Here is a 25,851-nt window from a genome sequence, read left to right on the forward strand (position 1 = left end):
GACAGGGGATGGATCACTTGATGATTCCTGTTCTGTTCATTCCTCTGGGGCACCTGGCATTGGTCATTGTTGGAAAACAAGATTCTGGGCTAGATGGACCTTTGGTCTGACCCAGTATGGCCGCTCTTATGTACTTTGGGAAGGATGGCCTTGTGGCTACTCCACAGGACTTGGGCAAATTACTTAACCCCTCTATGCCCCAGTTTCTCTATCTGTAAAATAGGGATAATTCCTACCTGCACTGGTGGGTTGCGAGGTTTGGTTCATTAAAGACCGTAAAGTGCACCGAGATCCCCAGACAGAAAGTAATAGGGGAGAGAGAGAGAGAGAGAGAATAGTGAAGTACAGTGCAGAGGAAAGGAGAAATTATACAGTCCATTACTCTGGCCTTTTCACCTCTCCAGCGTAAAGGTTGCCATGCAGAAGTTTCACTGTTAGATATGCCCTCAAACCTCAGATAGTTTCTGCACTGGAGATTTCAGTGCTTTTCCCCTACATTTGAATTTGATGCCCTGCAACACAAGTATTTAAGGACAGGGAAGCCATCATAGCCTTAGGATACAATGCTCCAGTACCAAACAACTCAGATATTCAGCTTTACTACTGTAACAGTTTGGCACATGTGAAAGAAAGGAAACTCACAGGAGCAAAGGAAATGTCAGACTGGATCAGACCAGTGGTCTACTAGCAGCTGGTCTACGCTGCAAAGTTTTGCTGACATAGTTAAGCCAGTTAGGAGTGTGAAAAACACCCCACTCCACCCTGCCGACATAGCTATGCTAACAAAACAACTGGTGTAGCTGCAACTGCACTGATGAAAGATTGCTTCCATCCCTTAGCTAATGTCAGTCAGCAAGGTGATGTAGAACTCCTATCAGCTTACACAGTTTCTCACACTAGGGGGCTCTGCTAGCTATACCAGTGTAGACAGGCTACTATGCTGTTTCTTGCCAGTGGCAACCGCAGATGCTGCAAAAGAAGCTGCAGAGCTTCACAGAACCCAGAGAGGATTGCGGTCCGGGATCTCTCACACTTTAGGGCAGAAAAAAACTAATCCCAGTGCCTCCCATACAGAGCAGAGATGCAAGTGCCTGGATCTCTCTCTCAGCTGCAGCTAGCTTTATCTTTTAGACTGTACCTTCAAAGAAGCCCCTATGTTTGCTGATAGACTCACCCACACCACAATATGGGCATTTTTTTTTAAATTAAGAAACAAACAGGCCATAGAAGAATCTCAGATTGTTTTGACAGGTGTTGATTTCCCTTTGGAAGCTGCAGTGAAGAAGAGGCAGGAACAGCTATCAGTACTGCAGAAATATAGCCTGTAATTAGAAGGCACTTCTTGTGTCCACAGCAGCTGGTTATATTAACCCTCCTTTCAGGGTCAGCATAAAGACAACAATGAAAGCAGCAACCAAGGTTCTACTGTTGCAGAGAAAACACAGGGGTGTCCAAATGCAGAGGAGTGAAGTGAGATTTTAAGCCAGCTGTTAACTCCAACTGGACAGATGCTCCTACCTTACTAGTCTGGGAAGACAGTATAGTGAGAATACATTTCATATGCAAGAATAACATTTATATGCTCCATTGCACCTGCTGCGAGATACAGGTTTGTGCCATAATTAAACACAAGTACAAGGCTGCAGTGTGAATTCACTGCTGACTGACAGCAACTAAATTACAAAATCCTTTTCAAAGTGATATGAGATGCATCGCTGTTTGGCCTCAGACTGCAGCTTGGTTGAGATTAATGTCAAAGAGGCACGAACATTACTAGAGAAGGGAGCAGAGGGGAAAAAAGAAATACTTAAAGGCATCCTGCAAAGGCGAAAACATAATTGTATTTTGTGCACTTCTGCTTCTTTACCATGAATGAAGAATGCCTGAAATAAAAGATCTCTTCTCAATACTCCGGGAACAAGATTTTTTTAATATTTGTTTTTATTCCCCCCACAGGGTTTGCCTAGCCTGTTCTTCCTGGTGGACTCCATGGACAACTGAGGAAGAAGTATATTTATCACATACCAAGCACATAAAACCTGAATCATTGCTGCCAAGTGTCATGATTTTATCTCAAGGCTCATGATAGGTGGTATTTCTCTTAAAGCCTTAGCCTATGGAGTCATGTTATTATATAAAAAAATTACAGATTACATTTAATGTTTCTAGTTCTTTACTTGTGGAGAAAAGCTGAAAAATGCAAACACTAAAAGGTCAATAATTAGGACACAAATAAGAAGAGCCCAAATGTATTTTTTCCCCTTCAAATCTCATGATTTTAAGCCAGTCTCGTGATTTTGGTGGCCCAACTCATGATTTTTGCATGCTTAGGACTGACACTACTGCTACTTGCAAAGGGCACCTTATTCAGAATGTTTAAACACTGGTTTTGTCAAGAGAATGGGCATTTTCACAGACTTCCCTAGCTCAGCACACAGGCACTATATGCTTTGCTCTGTGTGCAAACATGACGGAATGGTGGAGAGTCTCTGGGTTAGGCTAAAAGGGGTAAAAAACACAGGTGATGTCGTGCTGGGAGTCTACTACAGGCCACCTAATCAGGTGGAAGAGGTGGATGAGGCTTTTTTCAAACAACTAACAAAATCATCCAAAGCCCAAGATTTGGTGGTGATGGGGGACTTCAACTATCCAGATATATGTTGGGAAAATAACACCGCGGGGCACAGACTATCCAATAAGTTCCTGGACTGCATTGCAGACAACTTTTTATTTCAGAAAGTTGAAAAAGCTACTAGGGCGGAAGCTGTTCTAGACTTGATTTTAACCAATAGGGAGGAACTTGTTGAGAATTTAAAAGTAGAAGGAAGCTTGGGTGAAAGTGATCATGAAATCATAGAATTTGCAATTCTAAGGAAGGGTAGAAAGGAGTACAGCAGAATAGAGACAATGGATTTCAGGAAGGCGGATTTTGGTAAGCTCAGAGAGCTGATAGGCAAGGTCCCATGGGAATTAAGACTGAGGGGAAAAACAACTGAGGAAAGCTGGCAGTTTTTCAAAGGGACGCTATTAAGGGCCCAAAAGCAAGTTATTCCGATGGTTAGGAAAGATAGAAAATGTGGCAAAAGACCACCTTGGCTTAACCACGAGATCTTGCGTGACCTACAAAATAAAAAGGCGTCATATAAAAAATGGAAACTAGGTCAGATCACGAAGGATGAATATAGGCAAATAACACAGGAATGCAGAGGCAAGATTAGAAAAGCAAAGGCACAAAATGAACTCAAACTAGCTATGGGAATAAAGGGAAACAAGAAGACTTTTTATCAATACATTAGAAGCAAGAGGAAGACTAAGGACAGGGTAGGCCCACTGCTCAATGAGGAGGGGGTAACAGTAACGGGAGACTTGGAAATGGCAGAGATGCTTAATGACTTCTTTGTTTCGGTCTTCACTGAGAAGTCTGAAGGAATGTCTAGTATAGTGAATGCTTACGGGAAGAGGGTAGGTTTAGAAGAGAAAATAAGGAAAGAGCAAGTAAAAAATCACTTAGAAAAGTTAGATGCCTGCAAGTCACCAGGGCCTGATGAAATGCATCCTAGAATACTCAAGGAGTTAATAGAGGAGGTATCTGAGCCTCTAGCTATTATCTTTGGGAAATCATGGGAGACGGGGGAGATTCCAGAAGACTGGAAGGGGGCAAATATAGTGCCCATCTATAAAAAGGGAAATAAAAACAGCCCAGGAAACTACAGACCAGTTAGTTTAACTTCTGTGCCAGGGAAGATAATGGAGCAGGTAATCAAAGAAATCATCTGCAAACACTTGGAAGGTGGTAAGGTGATAGGGAATAGCCAGCATGGATTTGTAAAGAACAAATCGTGTCAAACTAATCTGATAGCGTTCTTTGATAGGATAACGAGCCTTGTGGATAAGGGAGAAGCGGTGGATGTGATATACCTAGATTTTAGTAAAGCATTTGATACAGTTTCGCATGATATTCTTATAGATAAGCTCGGAAAGTACAATTTAGATGGGGCTACTATAAGGTGGGTGCATAACTGGCTGGATAACCGTACTCAGAGAGTAGTTGTTAATGGCTCCCAATCCTGCTGGAAAGGTATAACAAGTGGGGTTCCGCAGGGGTCTGTTTTGGGACCGGTTCTGTTCAATATCTTCATCAACGATTTAGATGTTGGCATAGAAAGTACGCTTATTAAGTTTGCGGACGATACCAAACTGGGAGGGATTGCAACTGCTCTGGAGGACAGGGTCAAAATTCAAAATGATCTGGACAAATTGGAGAAATGGTCTGAGGTAAACAGGATGAAGTTCAATAAAGATAAATGCAAAGTGCTCCACTTAGGAAGGAACAATCAGTTTCACACATACAGAATGGGAAGAGACTGTCTAGGAAGGAGTATGGCAGAAAGAGATCTAGGGGTCATAGTGGACCACAAGCTTAATATGAGTGAACAGTGTGATACTGTTGCAAAAAAAGCAAACATGATTCTGGGATGCATTAACAGGTGTGTTGTAAACAAGACACGAGAAGTCATTCTTCCGCTTTACTCTGCGTTGGTTAGGCCTCAGCTGGAGTATTGTGTCCAGTTCTGGGCACCGCATTTCAAGAAAGATGTGGAGAAATTGGAGAGGGTCCAGAGAAGAGCAACAAGAATGATTAAAGGTCTTGAGAACATGACCTATGAAGGAAGGCTGAAGGAATTGGGTTTGTTTAGTTTGGAAAAGAGAAGACTGAGAGGGGACCTGATAGCAGTTTTCAGGTATCTAAAAGGGTGTCATCAGGAGGAGGGAGAAAACTTGTTCACCTTAGCCTCCAATGATAGAACAAGAAGCAATGGGCTTAAACTGCAGCAAGGGAGATTTAGGTTGGACATTAGGAAAAAGTTCCTAACTGTCAGGGTAGTTAAACACTGGAATAGATTGCCTAGGGAAGTTGTGGAATCTCCATCGCTGGAGATATTTAAGAGTAGGTTAGATAAATGTCTATCAGGGATGGTCTAGACAGTATTTGGTCCTGCCATTAGGGCAGGGGACTGGACTCGATGACCTCTCGAGGTCCCTTCCAGTCCTAGAGTCTATGAGTCTATGACCAGAGAAAATGGCATGCTCCCCAATTTCCAAAGGGCTGTCCACAGTAGTGATCTTGTCTGTTTGACTTTGATGCTCTGTTCTAACCAGGAGCAGGGACAGGTAAGAGAAAAGCCAGGCTGAAACTAAGGAACAGGAAAGAGAGACCAGGTTTAAGAAATAGCCTCAGATCTGAATTTTGCAGCTTAGACTCCTCTCTAATGTATTTCCAGAGTACAAGAATGAGGACAGAAAGAGGGATACAGGGGCCGAAGTTGTTGAAGTATTATGGTGAACTATAGCAGCAATACAGCCCTAGAGTATGCACCAAGCCCAGTGTTTTTATATTACTGTATAAAGCAGGCACCACCAGACAGTATAATGGGGCACTGCATTCCAGCACCTGTTACTGCTATTTACAGATGAGCTGCCCCCGTAATAACTTTGTAACGAGAGCTGAAGGAACAAATGACCTTTTTGGTTGGGGCTGTGATGCTGTTGATTTAGCTCTGATTGTCTAGCACGTGTAATCAAAAGGATTCACCATCTTTGTCTTTCCCTTGTAAAAAACCAAAAACCAAAACAGGCAAATCAGGGAGCGAAGAATAGCATTTTTCAGATATTTTTGAATATAACAAGAGATTTTAAAAAGATAAAACTTCAGTGGAGGAAACCCTGGAAGTTTAATGAGTCTTTTGTCTTGACATGTTTTTCCTATGACCCAACAGAAGTATAAGGTGCTGCTTCTTGGCGTAGATCCAATGGCATATTAGTTTCACTTTGACACATCCTTTACCAGAGGGACAAGGGCATAAAACCTGTATTTGCACAGAAAAGACTCAAACCAATAGCTCTTTTCTATCATCAACTACTTTGATTTTAACTGCAGTGGAGGATTATTTTTCTTGCTGTTTCTGAGTCCCTTCCTTCAATTGCTGGGTGATTTGCTTTAAAAAAACCCAAGCCATCATGGGTCTTACAAGATAAGAAATGCATAAAATATACTAAGAACTTCTTTCCTGAACTGGGTCATGGAGGGGCTGGGCTGGGCTGGGCTAAAGGGGTGTTATAGAGCTTCCAATACTGTGCTCTTTTTGTCTGTGTGTTCACAAGCACACACACACACTCTCAATCAATCAAATACACCCTCAAAACAAACACATGCTTTGCAAACATACACACAAAGATAAAAAATACTGCACTGTTTAACTGCTTTATAAAGATACCCATAGAAAATCAAAATTGCTAATACTCCTTGTCCCCAAATACAGTGGAAATTTAGCATTGGGAACAATATTTGCTTAAAGGAATATGCCCACAAGGAAATTTCTTATTCTGCTACTAGTGGCAGGTATTTCATTGGACAATTGGAATATAAATTTTTCTGTCGGGGTAGAAATTAACACCTGTGCAGGAAGTCAGCATGAGGGCTATTTAAATCCTAATTTGAGAGCATAGGCTACATGCTGGCCTTCTGCATGGGGATGAAATTCACCCTTTGAATGAGGGTCATGGAAACATGAGCAAGCCCTTGAGTTTTGTTTCCTTACAAGCAGTCTTAGAGCTACCAGCAGTGACTGACAGGCAAACCTCAGTCCTGATAAGGACCCGAGATTTCAGGAAAGATGGTGCTGCAGCTAAATCACAAATAGGACACAGGTCACTTTGATTCTGTTCCCAGTTCTGTCATTGACTCCCTGAAAGATCTTTGCCAGACCAATCTGCATCTCCGGGCCTCAATTCGCAATGAGTGTGTGAGGATTAATAGGTCTATGGGGCTTTGAGATCTTTGCTGCTATTATGGATAGTTTCCCCATTTTGCAGATCAGGAAACCGAAGCACAAAGGGATTGTGATCTGCCCACCATCACACTGAATTGGTAGAGCTAAGATGACAACACAGTAGCCCAGTCCCACGATCTAGTCCCTAGAGCACACTTCCAAAGTGGTGTCATCACAGAACTGGAGAACTTCTTAGAATGAATGGGGGAATTTGTGATAAGACAAAGGAAGTGAACACAATTCAGAAAGTACATAGACTAAGTGGCAGTTTAACTGCTTAGCACTTCTTCACTCCCACTGTGATAGAATTATAAACAAACACGTTGCTTATGTACAATAGCCAAGGCTTTCAAAAGTGCATAGCGATTTTAGTAGCCCAACGTGAGACATCCGAAGGGGCCTTGACTGTCAGGGAGCAGCTACTACTAATTTTTCTTTACCAGTGACTCAAAAAAGCAGCACCTAATTGAGTTATACAGTTAATGCACACAAGTCAGAAATGGCATATGAGATAATATATTTAATAAGGCTGTCAAGCAATTAAAAAAATTAATCACAATTAATCACATTATTAAACGATAATAGAATACCATTTACATATTTTTGGATGTGTCATGGTATAATTCCCCACTCTGAACCTTAGGGTCCAAAAGATGGGGTACCAGCATGAATTCCTCTAAGCTCAGTTACCAGCTTAGTACTTGTAGCGCTGCCACCAACCAGGAATTCCAGTGCCTGGTACACTCTGGTCCCCCCAAAACCTTGCCCGGGGACCCCCAAGACCCAGACCCTCTGGATCTTAACACAAGGAAAGTAAACCCTTTCCCTCACCATTGCCTCGCCAAGGCTTCCCCTCCCTGGGTTACCCTGGAAGATCACTGTGATTCAAACTCCTTGAATCTTAAAACAGAGGAAAATTCACCTTTCCCCCTTCTTCTCTCTCCCCCTCCCAGATTCTCCCTGAGAGAGAAAGTAATCCTAACACAGAGAGAAAATTAACCTCTCTCTCCCCCTCCCCTCCTTTCTCCCCACCAATTCCCTGGTGAATCCAGACCCCGTCCCCTGGGGTCTCACCAGAATAAAAAAAAATCAGGTTCTTAAACAAGAAAAACTTTTAATTAAAGAGGGAAAAACAGTAAAAATTTTCTTTGTAAATCTAAGATGGAATATGTTACAGGGTCTTTCAGCTATAGACATTGGGAATACCCTCCCAGCCTAAGTATACAAGTACAAAGTTAAATCCTTTCAGCAAAATACACATTTGCAAATAAAGAAAACAAACATAAGCCTAACTTGCCTTATCTACCTAGTACTCACTATTCTGGACATATGAAAGAGACTGTATCAGAGAGATTGGAGAGAAACCTGGTTGCACGTCTGGTCCCTCTGAGCCCCCAGAGTGAACAACCAAAATCTAACAGCACTTACACAAACTTCCCTCCCTCAAGATTTGAAAGTATCCTGTCCCCTGATTGGTCCTCTGGTCAGGTGACAGCCAGGCTCACTGATTTTGTTAACCCTTTACAGGCAAAAGAAACATGAAGTACTTCTGTTCTATTAACCCTTGACTATCTGTTTATGACAGGATGTTTTCTACATGTTCAAATATATTGATTTTAATTACAACACAGAATACAAATTGTACAGTGCTCACTTTATATTTATTTTTTATTACAAATATCTGCACTGCAAAAATCCAAAAGAAATAGTATATCTCAATTCATCTGATACAAGTACTGTAGTGCAATCTCTTTATCATGAAAGTTGAACTTACAAATGTAGAGTTATGTACAAAAAATAACTACATTCAAAAATAAAACAAAGTCCATTAAGTCCTACTTCAGCCAAATGCTCAAAGACGTTTGTTTACATTTGCAGGAGATAATGCTGCCAACTTCTTATTTACAATGTCACCTGAAAGTGAGGACAGGTGTATGCATGGCACTGTTGTAGCCAGTGTCACAAGATTTTTACGTGCCAGACAGAGGTGAAAGTAAGCCGGTACAGAACAGAACAGGAGACATACAATTCTCCACCCAAGGAGTTCAGTCACAAATTTAATTAATTAATGTGTTTTTTTTTTAAATCGATCATCAACAGCATGGAAGCATATCCTCTGGAATGATGGCCGAAGCATGAAGGGGCACACGAATGTTTAGTATATTTGGCACGTAAATACCTTGCAACGCTGGCTACAAAACTGCCATGTGAACGCCTGTTCTCAATTTCAGGTGACATTGTAAATATGAAGAAGGCAGCAATATCTCCTGTAAATGTAAACAAATTTGTTTGTTTTAGCTATTGGCTGAACAAGAAGTAGGACTGAGTGGACTTGGTGGTAGGTGCTAAAGTTTGACATTGTTTTGTTTTTGAGTGCAGTTATGTAACAAAAAAATCTACATTTGTAAGTTACAATTTCGTGATTGCACTACAGTACTTGCATGAGGTGAATTGAAAATACTATTTCTTTTATCATTTTTACAGTTCAAATATTTGTAATAAAAAATAATAAAGTTAGCACTGTACACTTTGTATTCTGTGTTGTAACAGAAATCACTATATTTGAAAATGTAGAAAAACATCCAAAATATGTAATACATTTCAATTGGTATTCTATTGCTTTACAGTGCAATTAATAGCAATTAATTTTTTAAATCATGATTAATTTTTTGAGCTAATCACATGAGCTAACTGCATTTAACTGGTAGCCCTAATATTTAATATTACTTCACAGCTATTAAAAGCCTCCAGTGAAATATAAATTGAAGACTGAATAATAAAGACACTTCATCATTTATCTATATCCAGCAGGAAGTCCCATTATATCAGGTAGCAATGGGGATTAAAAAGTATTTAAAAAGAGGCCAGAAGGGAAAGTCAAGGACAAGTAATTAATTTGGAAACATTAATCTCGCCCATTGTCTAGTGGGAAGTGCTCTGCAGATACTGGCTCTTGGGAAAGAAATTTTTCAAGTGTTTAAACTGCTGACCATAAAAGTGATAGCAGAATATTTAGCAAAATAGGGAAGGTAGCAGGATTCTGACAAATTGTTTGAGAACTAGGAGCTGCTCAGATGGTCAAAGGGGCAGGAAATATTATAGTGCCAGGGCTCTTGAGTCTAACTGCAACATGTTCAACAGAGTAAAACTTGAAATGGCAAATATAAGGCACACTTGATACTGTAAACTTAATTATATAAAGCGAATATGCTGATAATGCATTAGAAAAAAAACAGGCACGGGGTCAAAGTCCATATGCAGGAATTCAGGGCTTTGTCTTATATAATCGCCTATTACCCACTCATGTCCCGATTTTTCACACTTGCTATCTGGTCTCCCTACTTAGGCCAGGAAATTTATAAGAATTACTCATCCTATCGAAAGTCTGTAATGCAGTATATACTCACCTCACAGCCAATTTATGCTTAATCCTTATTTTGGTTGTTCAACATTTATCTCCTGTTTGACAAGTTTAAATGTAGAAGAGCTTTGCTGCAGTAACATATGCTCCAATGAAAGCTTTGATTTTATATATTATTACCTTATCAATAAAATTTCAGGGCTGCATTAAAATAAAATCTTTGCAGTAATTTAAAGCAATTAATACGGTAAAGCACATCCTGAAAACTATATTGCTGTGAATAGGTTCTTAGGTAAACAAACTATATCCTCTCTGTGGGTAAGCTTCACCCTTTTCTTAAGGCTGCTGAGGTAGGATAAACAATAACGGTATATAGAGTCATGGAACTGGAAGACACCTCAAGAAGTCATCTAGTTCAGTCCCCTGCACTCGTGGCAGGACTAATTAATGCTAAATATCAAGTCCAAGTCAGGACTCCCTCTGTTTTAGCCTCTAGTGTATTATTATACGTCCCCAGCTTGGGTTCTTCTGGTAGCTGTTCCAAGCGCCTTATGCCAAAATTAAATGGGCCCATTAAACATGCAGTCAGCTGAGAAAGCAACTCAAAACCAATCAATCAGTTTAGAAAGCAAGCCCCAAAATTGGCCATAAATGCTGCAGATTCATACTATTCAGTAAACAGATTCCTTTCACCATGAAAGACTGACTGGATCGCATGTCTGCACAGTTAGAGAACATTTTGTAGCAGGCACAGAAACTGTATGCATCAATGCACGCCATAACCTTTCTTCAGGAGCATATAAAAATAGGAAAAATATTACTACATATCCAAAATTTTAGGCCATCACAGGTTAATTGGCGAGGGATGTGACTGGTGACACAAGAGTATGCTCAAGAAAGTTGTCTAGCAACATATCAATGAGATTAGAACAGTGTACCTGATTTACAGTGACTTACTTCTCTGAACTACAGGATGCAGTAACAACTGCTGGTGCTGACAAAGTGCATTGCTACTGGCAATAGTGTGTGTTCATGGCTAAGTAAAACAAGAGGCCATTGGGCTGTATGTTCAGCTCTGTCAGTTTCTATGAACACCCTTGTCTTGCAGAAATAGGTTTCTGCTTAAAAACTAATTGATGACCTTTCAATGCTGTGCACTCCCTCTGGAACAAGGAAAGTTCCCCTTTTGTGTCAATGTACATCTTGATGCTTACATTCAAAGAATTCTCTGTAAACAAAAATTGGTGGAGCAGAACCAGTTTTGTGGGGTTCACATGAGATAGTACCTGAATCCAAACCACTTCTTTGATTTTGCAAAACCAGTAGAGAGCTAATAATTGTTGGGACAATATAGCCCAGGGTTACAGGTATGCTCCAGAAGATGGTGGTCCCCCCTCATACGGTCTTACTCCTGAAAGCTCACTGAAGCAGCAGCCTGCATTAAGGACAAAGTACCTAATTTCATTCCAACAGTCTATAAAGGACACAGTAATGTCCATTCTCCTACAGGAGTGAACATAAAACAGTTCAATACATTACTTGCAAATTTTACCTGGCAAGATCCAGAAGCCCCAAACTGCTTAATGCTTAGTTGGTTAACACCAGGATACGTATAGCCGTTAAATTTTTGGAAAGGAAAACAAGAAGAGCTTTCCCATGTTCTTTCACCCCAGGATGTACCCATACATTCCATTGCACTTAGCTGAAGAAGTGTGAAAGCCCATCTAATTTTAGCAGATCACTATAGCAGGTAACAACCATCTTTCCCTATGTCCTCTTCAGAAGAAGCAGAAGACCATTTTCCACCTGTGACACAAAGCTGGAGGTGAAAATAAAATAGATTTCCCCCCTTTCACATAACCCTGCAAGTAATGAATGGAAAGGACAAGTGGGCAAGTCCCTTAGGATGATGATAATGAACGACAAAAAGAGTTCTCACGTACCTGTGGAAGCAGCAAGGTAGAAACTATCCCAAAAGTGACTTCAAAGTTGTCTTTAAACCACAGACCAACTGCATGGATACAGCCTCGCACATGGATAATGTCAACCAGTTGCAGTCGCTGCAAGCAGAACAAAACCAGGGAGTAAGAGGTTTTGAAATCCAATGGGAGCTGGGAGCCTAACTGCTCTTTGTGCCTTTGAAGTGATCCGGGTTGCCAGCGATTAGATTCTAAGGTATATATGTTACACCCGGGGTAACTTATTTCTTTGCAATATTCACTCCAAAGCTTTTTATACTAGGATGCAACCAGAGGCGCCTCTAGACGTTTCACTGCCCCAAGCAGGGCAGCGTGCCGCAGGGGGCGCTCTGCCGGTCGCCGGTAAGGCGGCTCTGGTGGATCTCCCGCAGGCGTGCCTGCAGAGGGTCCGCTGGTCCCGCGGCTCTGGTGGACCTCCCGCAGGCGTGCCTGTGGGAGGTCCACCAAAGCCGCGGGACCAGCGGACCCTCCACAGGCACACCTGCGGGAGGTCCACCGGAGCCGCCTGCTGCCCTACCGGCGACCGGCAGAGCGCCCCCCACGGCATGTCACCCCAAGCACGTGCTAAGTATGCAACCACTAGGTATGTAAAAAATGCATCTTTTTAAAGAGTGGATGCAATTCTTACACAATGCACTGAAATCAGGGTAAACCTCATGGTTAACCTTCACCTTCCTTGTGCATTTAACATTCAAGCCCCAAACCTTTCTACCTAAAACTATAACAACTTCAGCCAGATCAGACTGATCTGTATTTTTCGGCTGTGGTTACTAGATGTATTTTCTGAGAGATCTCTGAAAGTGCGTCACTATGCACAGACTTCTCTCTTTCCTAAATGAGCCCATCTATCTGCTAAAACCTGGGAACAAAATAAGGGACAGCCATAAATGCTAAAAAAGGATTGCTCTTACGTGGCTGTAATTTCACTGGCCTTGATAGAATTTGTGCTGTGCAGTAGCAGCAAAATGCATCACAGTAAATTATGGGTATTGACCTCCCCTGCCTACAATGGAGGCCTATTAAAATGACATATGATAGCTAAGGTATTGGAGCACATTTGAGTCAGCATCTGTGTTTAACTTGTGTAGCTGCATTGGGTTTATGGTACTGCTGTTGCTGTTCTTAATCCCATTGAGAGAACAGAGGCTGCATTTTGATGACGCATGATTTTAAGAGGAAACTAGCTGGAAAATATTCAGGATAGGAAAAAACTAATCCAGAGCCTTAGCGACCATTCACAAATTAGAAGACAAAAGAATGAATTCTAGTCTCATTTATCTGGTGTATCTGAGTTTGGAATGGGCCCAAGAAAGACTCCTACAGCTCAGAAAGATGTGTCATGGTCTGTGAGATGGAATCTAGCACTTCTGCTGAGTCACTGCTTTAAATCCAGTCCAGGTTAATAGTGGCCAAAAATCGTTAGCATAGGCAGCCTAAATGAAATAAATTGACAGTCTTTAGAGTGCACCTGTGCATCCACAAGACAAAATGATTGCACAACTAATACCCCCATTGGCAGTTTTTGAAAAGATGGGAGACTGAATCCACTTGAGGGCTAAGAGCTGTGTTACGGGAACTTTGTCTTGCTACTGTTAGCAACACACTGAAATTTACAAGCATTCAGAATGGGGAGGTCATGAGGCAGATGGTTGATTTCACCTTCTTAAAATTCCTATTGCACATTGCTTCTATAATATTATAGACATGGACCAAACAGATTCAGGGCTACATTACAACTATGCCAGCCAGAACTTTGTGTTAGAGATGTGTGACAGACCCAGACCAGCGGGGTACAGGAGTCTGGTAGAGGGCAAATATACTGATCACTGGATGAGTAGTTTTCTGTTCCCTGAGTGACCAGAGCAGGGGCTGCACTAGAGTAATCAGGAACCTGCTAGAACCAATTAAGGCAGACAGGCTGATTAGATCACCTGCAGCCAATCAAGGCAGGCTAATCAGGGCACCTGGGTTTTAAAAGGAGCTCACTCCAGTCAGGGATGGGGGAGCCAGAGGAGAGGAAGTGTGTGTGAGCAGTTGGGAGCAAGAGGCACAAGAAACTGAGAGTGAGAGGGTGTGCTGCTGGAGGACTAAGTAGTACAAGCATTATCAGACACCAGGAGGAAGGCCCTGTGGTGAGGATAAAGAAGGTGTTTGGAGGAGGCCATGGGGAAGCAGCCCAGGGAGGTGTAGCTGTCATCCAGCTGTTACAGGAGGCACTATAGACAGCTGCAATCCACAGGGCCCTGGGCTGGAACTCGGAGTAGAGAGTGGGCCTGGGTTCCCCCCAAGCCTCCCAACTCCTGATCCGACACAGGAGGAGTTGACCCAGACTGTGGGGAAGATCACTGAGGGTACGTCTTCACTACCCGCCGTATTGGCGGGTAGCAATCGATTGCTAGGGGATCGATATATCATGTCTCATCTAGATGCGATATATCGATCCCCGAACGCACTTATATCGATTCCGTAACTCCACCAACCTGAACAGAGTTGCGGAATCGACAGAGGAAGCCACAGACATCGATCCCATGCCGCGAGGACAGTGAGTAATTCGATCTTAGATACTTTGACTTCAGCTACATTATTCACGTAGCTGAAGTTGCGTATCTAAGATCGATTTTCCCCCATAGTGTAGACCAGCCCTGAGGTGAGCAAATCTGCCAATAAGTGCAGGACACATCAAGGTAGAGGAGGAACTTTGTCACAGATGATAAAAGGGCACTGTGCTGGGGGGGAGTGTCTGGAAGCATCATACCTATGCTGTGCAGGAGCTAGGGAAAACAAAGCTCAGAAAAAGCAGCAAACCAAAAGAAACAAACTGCAGCGTGTGCTCCTAGCAGCATTGTTAGGTGTGTAGTATGGGCAGGGCTCTGTCCATGTGCCCATTTCCACCTGGTCATGTCCTGTTTGGGGCATACAGCACTGTAAGAAGTGCTAATGGTCCTCCATGCATACCCTGTGCTCACAAAGCACTAGCTTTAATATTGAGACACCTGCAATTCGGCCCTTAATGTTATAGTCAATGAGATAATCCTGTATGTACATGTAATGTACCACACCTGGAAAGGTCAAGCACTGATCCCTGGATCTCTGGATCTAGAAGCATGAACCTGTATTGCCTGAGCTAAAACACAGGTTTCATAGCTCAAAGGCTGTTCTGGAAATCAGAGAAATGAATATCCAGTTCCCTGAAGTCCCCAAATCAGATCACTCAGGAATTCATTGTCAGAAAACAATCTAGTTGCTGTTACTTAGAGAAAATGCTAATAGGCATATAAATACCATCTCTCCCTCTCTACTGTATACACTGCATGCCCAAATCTCATCCTACACAAACAGTTTTCCAGCAAACCACCATTGCCTTTTGCATTCGATCTGTTATGTCTTTGACTTGTGTTCAGATTTCATAATTCCCTTCCCTTTAAATAGAAGCAAAACCCAGAACAGCGTGAGTTTCTAAGCCAGGGTGGCCAACATGAGCCTAAGAAGGACCCAGAATTTACCAATGTACATTGCCACAGAGCCACAGTAATACATCAGCTCCCCCCTCCCAGCGCCTGCTGATCAGCACCGCCTGATCAGCTGTTTCGTGGCATGCAGGAGGCTCTGGGGAGGGGGGAAGAGGGGAGGAGCGAGGGCACAGCAGGCTCAGGGGAGAGAGTGGGAAGGGGGGAGTGGGAGTAGGGCCTGTGGCAGAGCCGGGGTTGAGCAGTGAGCACCCCCCGGCATGGAAAGTTGGTGCCTGTAGCTCCAGCCCCAAAGTCGGTGTCTATACAAGGAGCCATATATGAACTTCTGAAGAGGCGTATGTGGCTCCGGAGCCCCAGGATGGCCACCCCTGTTCTAAGCCTTTGAGATGATCTGTTTGCTGAATTCCAGACAGACTGAAGGCTTTTTGTTTACCCACACAGAGTGTCAAGCTCTGAATTTGGAGTAACGACAACAGGTGTGTGTTGGTCTAGTAGTCAGAGCAAATAACTCAGAAACTCCTCTTTGGCTCTGTTCCTACCTCTGAAACAGGCCTGCTCAGCACTCTCAGCCCTCTCCAGTGGAAGCTGGCGATGGCTAGCACTTTTCAGATAGGCCCTGTGTGACCTTGGGAAAATGACTTAGCCTGTCTCTGCCTCTGTTACCTGTCAATTGTATAGAATATTTACCTACCCCATAGGGGTATCCTGAGGCTTAATGCTAAATAATAAATTGTTGCACTTCTGGTACCTTCCACCAGAGGATCTCAAAACATTTCACATCAGGTAGAAGAGATGCATGGACCAGACTCCGGTGAGGAAGTGAAGCATGGTGCTCGTTCTACAAGATGTGGAAATTGAGGCATGCTGTCCCTAGATCACACAGTCGGACAGATACAGAACAGAACCTTGGTCTTCCAACGTTCAGTCCTGGGATCTACCCACAAAACTAACCTGCCTCATTTTTAATGAATAGTTGTGAAGGAGGAAAGATGCTGTAAAACCGCAAACTGTTATTTTTATTAGGAGTTTTTACAGATTGTCTCTAATGCACTTAAAAAAGCACTCAGAGACTGTAAGCTCTTTGGGGCAGGGACTCTCTGTTCTTTAGCACAAGGGGGCCTGATTCTTGCAGGGTGGACAGGTGCTACTGCAATACAAATAAATAACAATACTATATAAATAACGTGCTCCACAACAGCATCTACCACTTCTGAGAGAAGAGATTCCTATAGGTGGGGCAACTTCAGGCTATCAGGAACTCTGCTGGCCCCAGGCATGGTCATTAAGCAGCTCAATGCCTAATAAACCCTCCATACATGACTGTGGCCCTGACCATTGGCTTGTCTCCGACCACACGTCTAATTCTGCTCTGAGCACCAGGTTGCATCACGTACGCCCCGGTGTGTTACACAGGCCTTAGTTGGTGGAACTAACAAGTTATCCACCTTGAAGAGATCAGCAGTACTCATTGGTCAACCATCTGGGGTAAGAGCAGCCCCCCCCCAACCACATTGTGGGTCAGCTACAAAAAGAAAGGCAATTGCAGAGAGAGAGCAATCTCTGGGCAGCCGTGGAAAGGAAAAGCAGCCCCACAAGCCAAAGATGACATCCTCCTCCGAGATTAAACAGGATGACAATGAAATGCTACCTCAATGAAGTAGGTGAGTATGACAGGTGAGGACACTCCCCACGTGATTCCAAGCCTTTTTAAGACCGGAGACAACCTTCCTGTCAGATTTGGAGTTGAAAGCCTTTTAAATAACAAACCAACCTGTGATGAAAATGCACAATTCATACACTTTGCTTTACCCCCTTTTTGTCATTGTTGTTTTTGTTTGACAGACTGCACCGTGTCCTCCTCACCTTTTTTAATCATCATGTTTGTCATATAGAATCAGCTGGGGATGAGGAGATGACAAGTTTAATGATCTTTCTAAGCTGTAAACACAAGTTACCATTTGCAGTGGACATGTTTATTTTCGGAGGTATCATGCTTCTGGGCTCAGGACGTGCATGACAAGCCAGTTGTAATTGATACATCAGACTGTCCTGTATAAAGGAAAGCTTAGCATTCTGGCTCTCTGATTTTTTTTTCTATTTGCCTTGCAGCTTTTTAATTTAATTATCCCCAAATGAATAATGGGTGGGTGGGAAAGGTTCTGGGTGAATGCCCTTTATTACATAGCTACTAAAGAGCCTTTTACAGCATAAATGTTTGTATTTATAGTGGCAGCTTAAGCTTGAGCTTCCATTGTTTGTCTTCCTCTTTGACAATAATGAAATCTTTCCTTTCCCCTATAGCCAACTAACAGAAATCATAGTTATCTATAGAATTAACTAGGTGGCAGAGCAAGGTGCCACATGACAAATTTCATTCTAATGTGGCAAAGATGGCTCAGTGGTCTAATAATCAGACTTGAAAGTTGCTAGAGGTAAAGGTTCAAATTTGGCCCTTGGCCTTTCTGAATTTGATAAGTTACGCTCCATTCAATTTACTCATTATAGATGAGACCTTAAAAGTCCCAAGGCCTTCTCCGCTCTATGCAGATCTTACAAATCTGATGATGCTTATAACAACAGTGGGGGTCGTGCTCTGGCAGCATTGTTAACAAATGTTATGCTCGTCCCATGGCTGAGGCAGGGATCAGCTCTTTCTCTTTGTTTGGACAGCAGCTGGCACAATGATGTCCTGATCTTCCTGGAGCTGCTGAGAGTGACCCAAATATTGAGCATATAGCAAGAATAACAAATTACAGTGATTGTGTGGGGAACAAAGTGATTGCTGCATGCCTCTCTCCAGAGATGGTTGCCCTACATTTTAGTGGAAACACGATGTCCTTAGGAATGAAAGGTGCTAAAAAAAAAAAAAATCAGCTCTTTATCTGTCTTGTGGTAATGACTATTAGCCCCAGTCATGGATCCCACAGCGCTAGGTACTGCACAGACATTACAGCAAGACAGTCACTGCCCCAAAAACTGACACCACAAGGAATTTCTGTCCATCACTCAGGCTGCTGGAAAGCGGACTGTTATTCTGATAGAAGTTTAAAAAAAAATGAAACCCATCACAAAAATAGCTTAGTTATAAAAATACAGAGAAAATACCCCCAATTAAGTCTTTCTCAGCTCAGCTATTTAGAAAAGAAGGTACATTTATTTATTCGTTTGGTTCTGATGCAGCAGAGGATTGGATTTATAGCAGATGAGAAAACCCAAAGAGACACCTCTCTCATTTTTAGACATCCTAGTGGCTGATTAGACACACGACAAATCAATAGGAAAATGAACAGCAACTCAGTAGGACATTGACCAAATAACCCTGTAGCACAAATAAGATATACCGCACTCTCCCCAGCACCACCTCTCAAAGCACTACTCCTTCCTTCCTCAGACTCCTCTTAAGAGGAAAAGCTTTGCAGTGTGCCAGAATCATCCAGTCCTGCATATAGCTCTCAAAGTAGCATATGCCTTTAGAATGAATGGCTCATGAAGGAGGAGTCAGCAAGCAGAGAGCTACACTGCAAATGAAAGGCATATGTTACCTCTTTTTCAAGGGTCTTGTATCCACACAAAGTGTTGATGACTTCTCCAGGGACCTATTAACAGAAAAACTGTTTCAGGCTTAGAGCAGAGTTTTGAGGAAACAGAAAAAAATCCTGAGACATATAAAAGCTGCTACCACTGCCTCTGGAGCTTGGGTCTCAGACCTTTCATTACAAACACAGGACCGGTAATTAACAAGCCTCTGACTTTGACATCAGTGGGGACTTTTTCCAACACAACACAAAAGCTATAGACTAAGAAATATACTCCTAGAGCTTTCTAACTGATGCCTGAGAGTCAGTAATAGGCATGGAGTTTTTCCCATAGTAGCAGTGAAGTCTTTCCTATCCAGCCATCTTAGCCAATTTCATGCTGGCTAATGAAGAGCTGCTGCTACCTACAATGTGATGTCCAGTGCTTTGCTCAGTCCAGTTTGCAATGATTCATGGAGGGGCTCCTACCGATTCATTTGGGAGTTTATACAGCTTCCTATTAGGAAAATGTTCTTTATTTTCTCTGTTTAATTTCATTCCATTATTCCTAGTTATGTGGCCTATTACACCACCTTCAATAATATCTCTCCCCTTGGGGTGATCTAAGTGCTTCAGGAATCAGGACCTATACCATCATTGGAGAACATTATAACATTAGAACACAAACTCTCATTCTCTATGGTCCATGGGACTTTTCCACGAGAGGTTTAGAAACTGGCTTGGGAATTACAAAGAAGGAGGTTTTCCCATGAGTGGCCCACCATTTCCATCCCAGTTCTGTCAGAGAGCAGACATTCTGTTTTTTGGTCATTTTGATTCTTGATAAAACCTGGAAAGGCAGAGAAGCCTGAGAACTGTCAGGGAAGTTAGCAGAAGGCCTGCTGACAAGAAGGAACTCACCACGCCTCAGGATCAGGCCTATAATGCATGTTCGCTTATTTTGTGAATCAAACAGAAGCTTTCTTATTTCAAGGCAATAAACTGAGGCTAGGTGTATATTTCAAAAGGTGTGTTGTGTCCATACAATGGTCACATTGAAAACAGAATTTTAGCAATGACATGATTTTGGCAACCAGGAAAAGCTGCTGGACAACAAAACAAACTTTCCATGTTTTACAGGCACAGAGATGAAAAGGAGAAATGTGCACATTTTGGAGCAAAATTGCGCTTTTCTGTAAAACATGGCATAAAAGAAACTGTAGAACAGGCAGTAGCCATTAAGCCCCAGTCTGTTCCTTCTATAATTGGGAAGGAAATTATTTTAACATTTCTTTAGCACAAATAGTCATTTTGACAATATGTTACTGCTCAGGGCTATTGTAAAACACGCCTTTTCCAATTTCCATTTATGCACTGCTAATCTGCCTGTCTGTGGCAAACAGAACAGAGTTAAAAAGGTTGATATAACTCCATTGCTCAGGAATGTGTATGTGCATTAAACAGGGCACACGGGTGAAATCCAGACGGCACTGAAGTTAATGGGAAAGCTCCCATTGACTTCAGTGGGATCAGGATTTCATCCTTTGGGTGTGCTTCTCATTTGCACCATTCGGCCAGTACAGTGGGGCCTTTGAATGAGGGCAAATGTAATTCACACCTGTATTAAGGCCCCATGATGTTGCCAGAATGGTATAAAGGGGGCTTTTGTGTCACTGAGAGCCAGCCCTTTAAGGGCAAGTTTACACTTACACAGTGTCGCCCCAGCTGAATCGATGGGTGCACCACTGTAGCGCTTTAATGAAGAGAGCTCTCCCATTGGTGTAGATAAGCTCCTTCCCCGAGAGGCAGTAGCTATGCTGACGGGGTTGACATAGGAGCATCTACACAGGGGGCTAGGTTGGTATAATTACGTCAGGCAGGGATGGGTTTTTCACACCCCTGAGTACATAGTTATACCAGGCCTGAATCTTGCTTGACTTACAGTTCTGGAGCCTTGCTATTTCACCTGTCCAGCATGAGAGCAGGGTTTTCGTTTTTGTTAAACCTGTTATTCAATGGATTGCACCCTGAATAGCAATAAAACTGTCATCAGACACATCTCCAGGTGGTTCGGGACTATTTAGAAAAACTGGAAGAGCTCAAGTCCATGGGGCCAGATGCGCTGCATCCGAGGGTGCTAAAGGATGTTTTTTTCCTGCAACCTCAATTAGGATTCTTTAAAATACAGCCAGCTCTCCTGGACTCCTTTCCTCCTCATGTTATTCTCCCAGGGGATCCTGCCCATCAGTTTCCTGTGAAACCTTTCCCTGTTAGAGTCTCGTCAGAACTGGGGTAGTTTCTTGTGAAAAGTTTCACTTTTGACAAATCAACGTTTTCTGATGAAAAACTATTTTGTTGAAAAATTCCCAACCAGTTCTAGGTAAAACTCTGTGGTGAACCTCGTGGTGGTTTTTCCCAAGTATTCTCTTCCCATGGGTTCTACCCAGAAGAATTGCATTAGGACCCAATAACATCAACATCCATGAAGTCTTTTGAGCTGTCTTTGCAAGAGATAGTGTTTCATGCACTTCTGGAAAAGTCCTACAGAATTTAATCACAGTAAAACTTTCTACAGGTTCTGCATCTTTAGAATTTAAATAGAAAAGCATAGCCCTGTAAGCTTTTTGGGGCTTGGGCTTGTATTTCTAGGTGTTTGTACAGTGTCCAACTATTCTGGGGTGTGAATAAAGTATATCTATAATGATGTTGCTATGGAATTCCAGGGGTTGAACTAAAAATCTATTGTATGGGTAACTTTCTCACTCAAATAGAATATTTTCTATGCAAACCTGTTGAATTTCAATAAAAAACCTACTGGCATAATCCCTATTAAATACTATAGGATTTGTCCATAAAGGTTCTGTCATCAATTAATTTTTTAAAATGCATTTGTCTGGCACTTTCTCCAAATCCAGCTATTTCCAACTTTGCATTAAATGACTCAGAGTTCTTTTATCATCTCAATTTCCTGCCCTGGTGCCCAGACAGCCATCAGCTTCAGTAATGACATCATAACACCTGCTCCCAGCTGCATCAGATATTTCTGGTACACCGATCCCACTCTGGTCTATTTAGCCTTTAAATATGTCTGTTCTAGCTTTTGGATTTCATCTGTGCCAATCTCTTTTCTCTTTCTATTAACAGATATTTTAATTTCCTTGAACAGAAAGACCTTGATAGATAAGATGTGGGAGAAACATGGGTTTTCAAATGACATTTATATTCACTATATTATTGGCCCATTATCAGCGATATTAGTTTTTACATGCAAGATGGCCAATAGCAGCTTGCAAATAGCCTTTCCAAATGCAGACAAATTCTACAAGTGCTTGTATACTAATGCTAGAAGGCTAAATACTATGAACCTGAGTGCTGGTTTTAAATGGGGATATTGATATAGTAGACATCACAGAAACTTGGTGGAATGATGCTAATCAATGGGACACAGTAATACCAGGATACAAGATATACAGTAATTACAGAGTAGGTCATGCTTGTGGAGGAGTATCATTATATGTGAAAGAAAGCATAGAGTTAAACATAGTAAAAATCTTAAATGAATCAAACTGAACCACAGAATCTCTAGGGATAAAAATTCCATACTTTAATAATAAGAGGATAGCAATAGGAATATACTACCAACCACATGATCAGACTGCAAAATGTTCAGGGAGATTAGAGAGGCTATCAAATCAGAGAACTCAATAATAATGGGGGATTTCAACTACCCTTATATCGGCTGGCTATCTGTCACTTCAGAATGGAATGCAGAGATAAAATTTCCTGACACCGTTAATGACCTCTTCTTGGAACAGCTAATCCTGGAAACCACAAGAAGAGAGGCAATTCTTGATTTAGATCTAAGTGGAGCACAGGATCTGGTCCAAGAGGTGGATGTAGCAGAATCGCTCAATAATAGTGACCATAAGGTAATTAAATTAACATCCTTGTAGGGGGGGAAATACCAAAGACACCCACCAGAGTAGCATTTAACTTCAAAAAGGGGAAAGACACAAAAATGAGGAATCTAGTTAAAGGGAAATTAAAAGGAACAGTCACAACAATAAGAACGAGGAGTACTTGTGGCATCTTAGAGACTAACACATTTATTTGGGCATAAGCTTTCGTGGGCTACAGCCTACTTCATTGGATGCATGCAGTGGAAAATACAATAGGAATATAAACACACACACACACACGCGGAGGAGGAGAGGGAGAGAGAGAGAATATGAAAAGATGAAGGTTGCCTAAAAGTGGCAATTCAACAAAAAAACTTCAAAACACAGACTCCAGCAAGAAACTGCAGAACTGGAATTAAATTTGCAAACTGGGTACCATCAAATTAGGCCTGAATAACAACTGGGAGTGGATGGGTCATTACACAAACTAAAAACTGTTTTCCTCATGCTAATTCTTCTCCCTACTGTTATTCATACCTTCTTGTCAACTGTTTGAAATAAGCCATCCTGATTACCACTACAAAAGTGATTTTTCCTCATGCTGATAATAGCCCACTTTAATTGATCTGCCTTGTTAGAATTGGCAAGGCAACCCCCATCTTTTCACGTTCTGTGTGTGTGTGTGTGTGTGTGTGTGTGTGTGTGTGTGTGTGTGTGTGTGTGTGTGTGTGTGTGTATAGATATAATCTTCCTACTGTATTTTCCATTTCATGCATCTGATGAAGTGGGTTTTAGCCCACAAACACTTATGCTCAAATAAATGTGTTAGTCTCTAAGGTGCCACAAGTACTCCTCATTCTTTTTGCTGATACAGACTAACATGGCTACCACTCTGAAACCAGTCACAACAATGAAATGCCTGCAGGCTTAATGTAAACTATTTAAAAACACCATAATAGAGGCTCAAAGTAAACGTATTCCCCCAAATAAAAAAAATTCATAAGAGACCCCAAAAATGCCACCATGGCTAAACAGAGTACGGTAAAAGAAGCAGTTAGCTGCAAAAAGACTCCTTTAAAAATTGGAAGTCAGTCCTACCGAGGAAAATAGAAAGGAACATAAACTCTGGTAAGCCAAGTGCAAAAATATAATTAGGCAGACCAAAAGAGAATTTGAAGAGCAACAGCAAAACATCAGAAGTCACTAAGTAATAAGTCACTAGGACCAGATGGTATTCACTCCAGAGTTCTGAAGGAACTCAAATATGAAATAGTGGAACTACTATCTGCAGTACATAAACAATTGCTTAAATCACCCTCTGTATCAGATGACTGAAGGGAAATTAATGCAATGCTGATTTTTTAAAAAGGCTCCAGAGGTGATCCTGGCAATTACAGGCTGGTAAGCCTAACTTCAGTACCAGATAAATTGATTGAAACTATAATAAAGAACAGAATTATCAGACACATAGATGAACACAATACATTGGGGAAAAGTCAAAACAGCTTTTGTAAAGGGAAATTATACCTCAATCTATTAGAATTCTTTGAGGTTGTCAACAAGCATGTGGATATAGTGTACTTGGGAGTTTCAGAAAGTCTTTGACAAGGTCCCACACCAAAGGCTCCTAATCAAAGTAAGTAGTGATGGGATGAGAGAAGGTCCTCTCATGGATCAGAAACTTGATAAAAGATAGGAAATGATGGGCATAAATGGTCAATTTTCACAATGGAGAGAGATAAATAACAGGGTCCCCCAAAGATCTGTACTGGGACCAATGCTACTGGGTAAACAGTGAGGTGGCAAAGTTTACAGATGATGCAAAATCACTCAAGATAGGTAAATCCAAAGCAGACTGCGAAGAGTTACAAAGGGATCTCACTAAACTGGGTGACTGGGCAACAAAATGGCAGAAGAAAGTCAATACTGATTAGCGTGAAGTCATGCATATTGGAAAACATAATCCCAACTATACATATAAAATGATGGGGTCTAAATTAGCTGTTTTCAAATCAAGAAAGATCTTGGATTCAGCATGGATAGTTCTCTGAAAACATCTGTTCAATGTGCAGCGACAGTCAAAGAAGCTGACAGAATGCTAGGAACCACTGGGAAAGGGATAGATAAAACAGAAAATATCATAATGCCACTTCATAAATCCATAGTATGACCACATGTTGAATACTGTGTGCAGTTCTCATTGCCTCGTATCAAAAAAAAGATATATTGGAATTGGAAAAAATACAGAGAAGGGCAACAGAGCTAGGGGGAGAGGTAGATAAGCTGGAGGGTAGGGATAAGGTCCAGAGTGACCTAGACAAATTAGAGGTTTGGGCCAAAAGAAATCTGATGAGGTTCAACAAGGAGAAGTGCACAGTCCTGCACTTAGGAAGGAAGAATCCCATACACTGTTACAGGGTGGAGATTGACTGGCTAAGCCGCAGTTCTGCAGAAAAGGACCTGGGGATTACAGTGGATGAGAAGCTGGATATGAGTCAGCAGTGTGCCCTTGTTGCCAAGAAGGCCAACGGCATATTGGGTTGTATTAGTAGAAGCATTGCCAGCAGATCAAGTGACGTGATTATTCCCCTCTATTCAGCTCTGGTGGGCCACACCTGGAGTATTGTGTCCAGTTTTGGACCCCCCACTAAAGAAGGGATGTGGACAAATTGGAGAGAGTGCAGAGGGCAACAAAAATAATCATGGGGCTGGGGCACCTGACTTATTAGGAGAGGTTGAGGGGACCAGGATTGTTTAGCCTGCAGAAGAGAAGGGGTGGGGGAATCTGATAGCAGCC

The 25,851-nt window shown here is 42.0% G+C and overlaps 1 protein-coding gene across 2 annotated transcripts in view; it reads right to left on the reverse strand.

Annotated features, from left to right (window-relative positions):
- Window positions 1-25,851, reverse strand: part of LOC115646278 (tetraspanin-15-like) — a 221,497-nt gene that overhangs the window by 31,998 nt on the left and 163,648 nt on the right. Inside the window, exons 6-7 of one of the 2 annotated variants that reach the window (XM_030551929.1) lie at window positions 19,183-19,236; window positions 12,135-12,251 (exon numbers count right to left, since the gene is read on the reverse strand). In XM_030551929.1, coding sequence (XP_030407789.1) covers window positions 12,135-12,251; window positions 19,183-19,236 — 171 coding nt within the window. The remainder of the gene's footprint in view (window positions 1-12,134; window positions 12,252-19,182; window positions 19,237-25,851) is intronic. The other variant, XM_030551930.1, reaches the window with a different exon arrangement.

Source organism: Gopherus evgoodei, chromosome 2 (assembly GCF_007399415.2).
Source record: "Gopherus evgoodei ecotype Sinaloan lineage chromosome 2, rGopEvg1_v1.p, whole genome shotgun sequence".
NCBI classification, from domain to species: domain Eukaryota; kingdom Metazoa; phylum Chordata; order Testudines; family Testudinidae; genus Gopherus; species Gopherus evgoodei.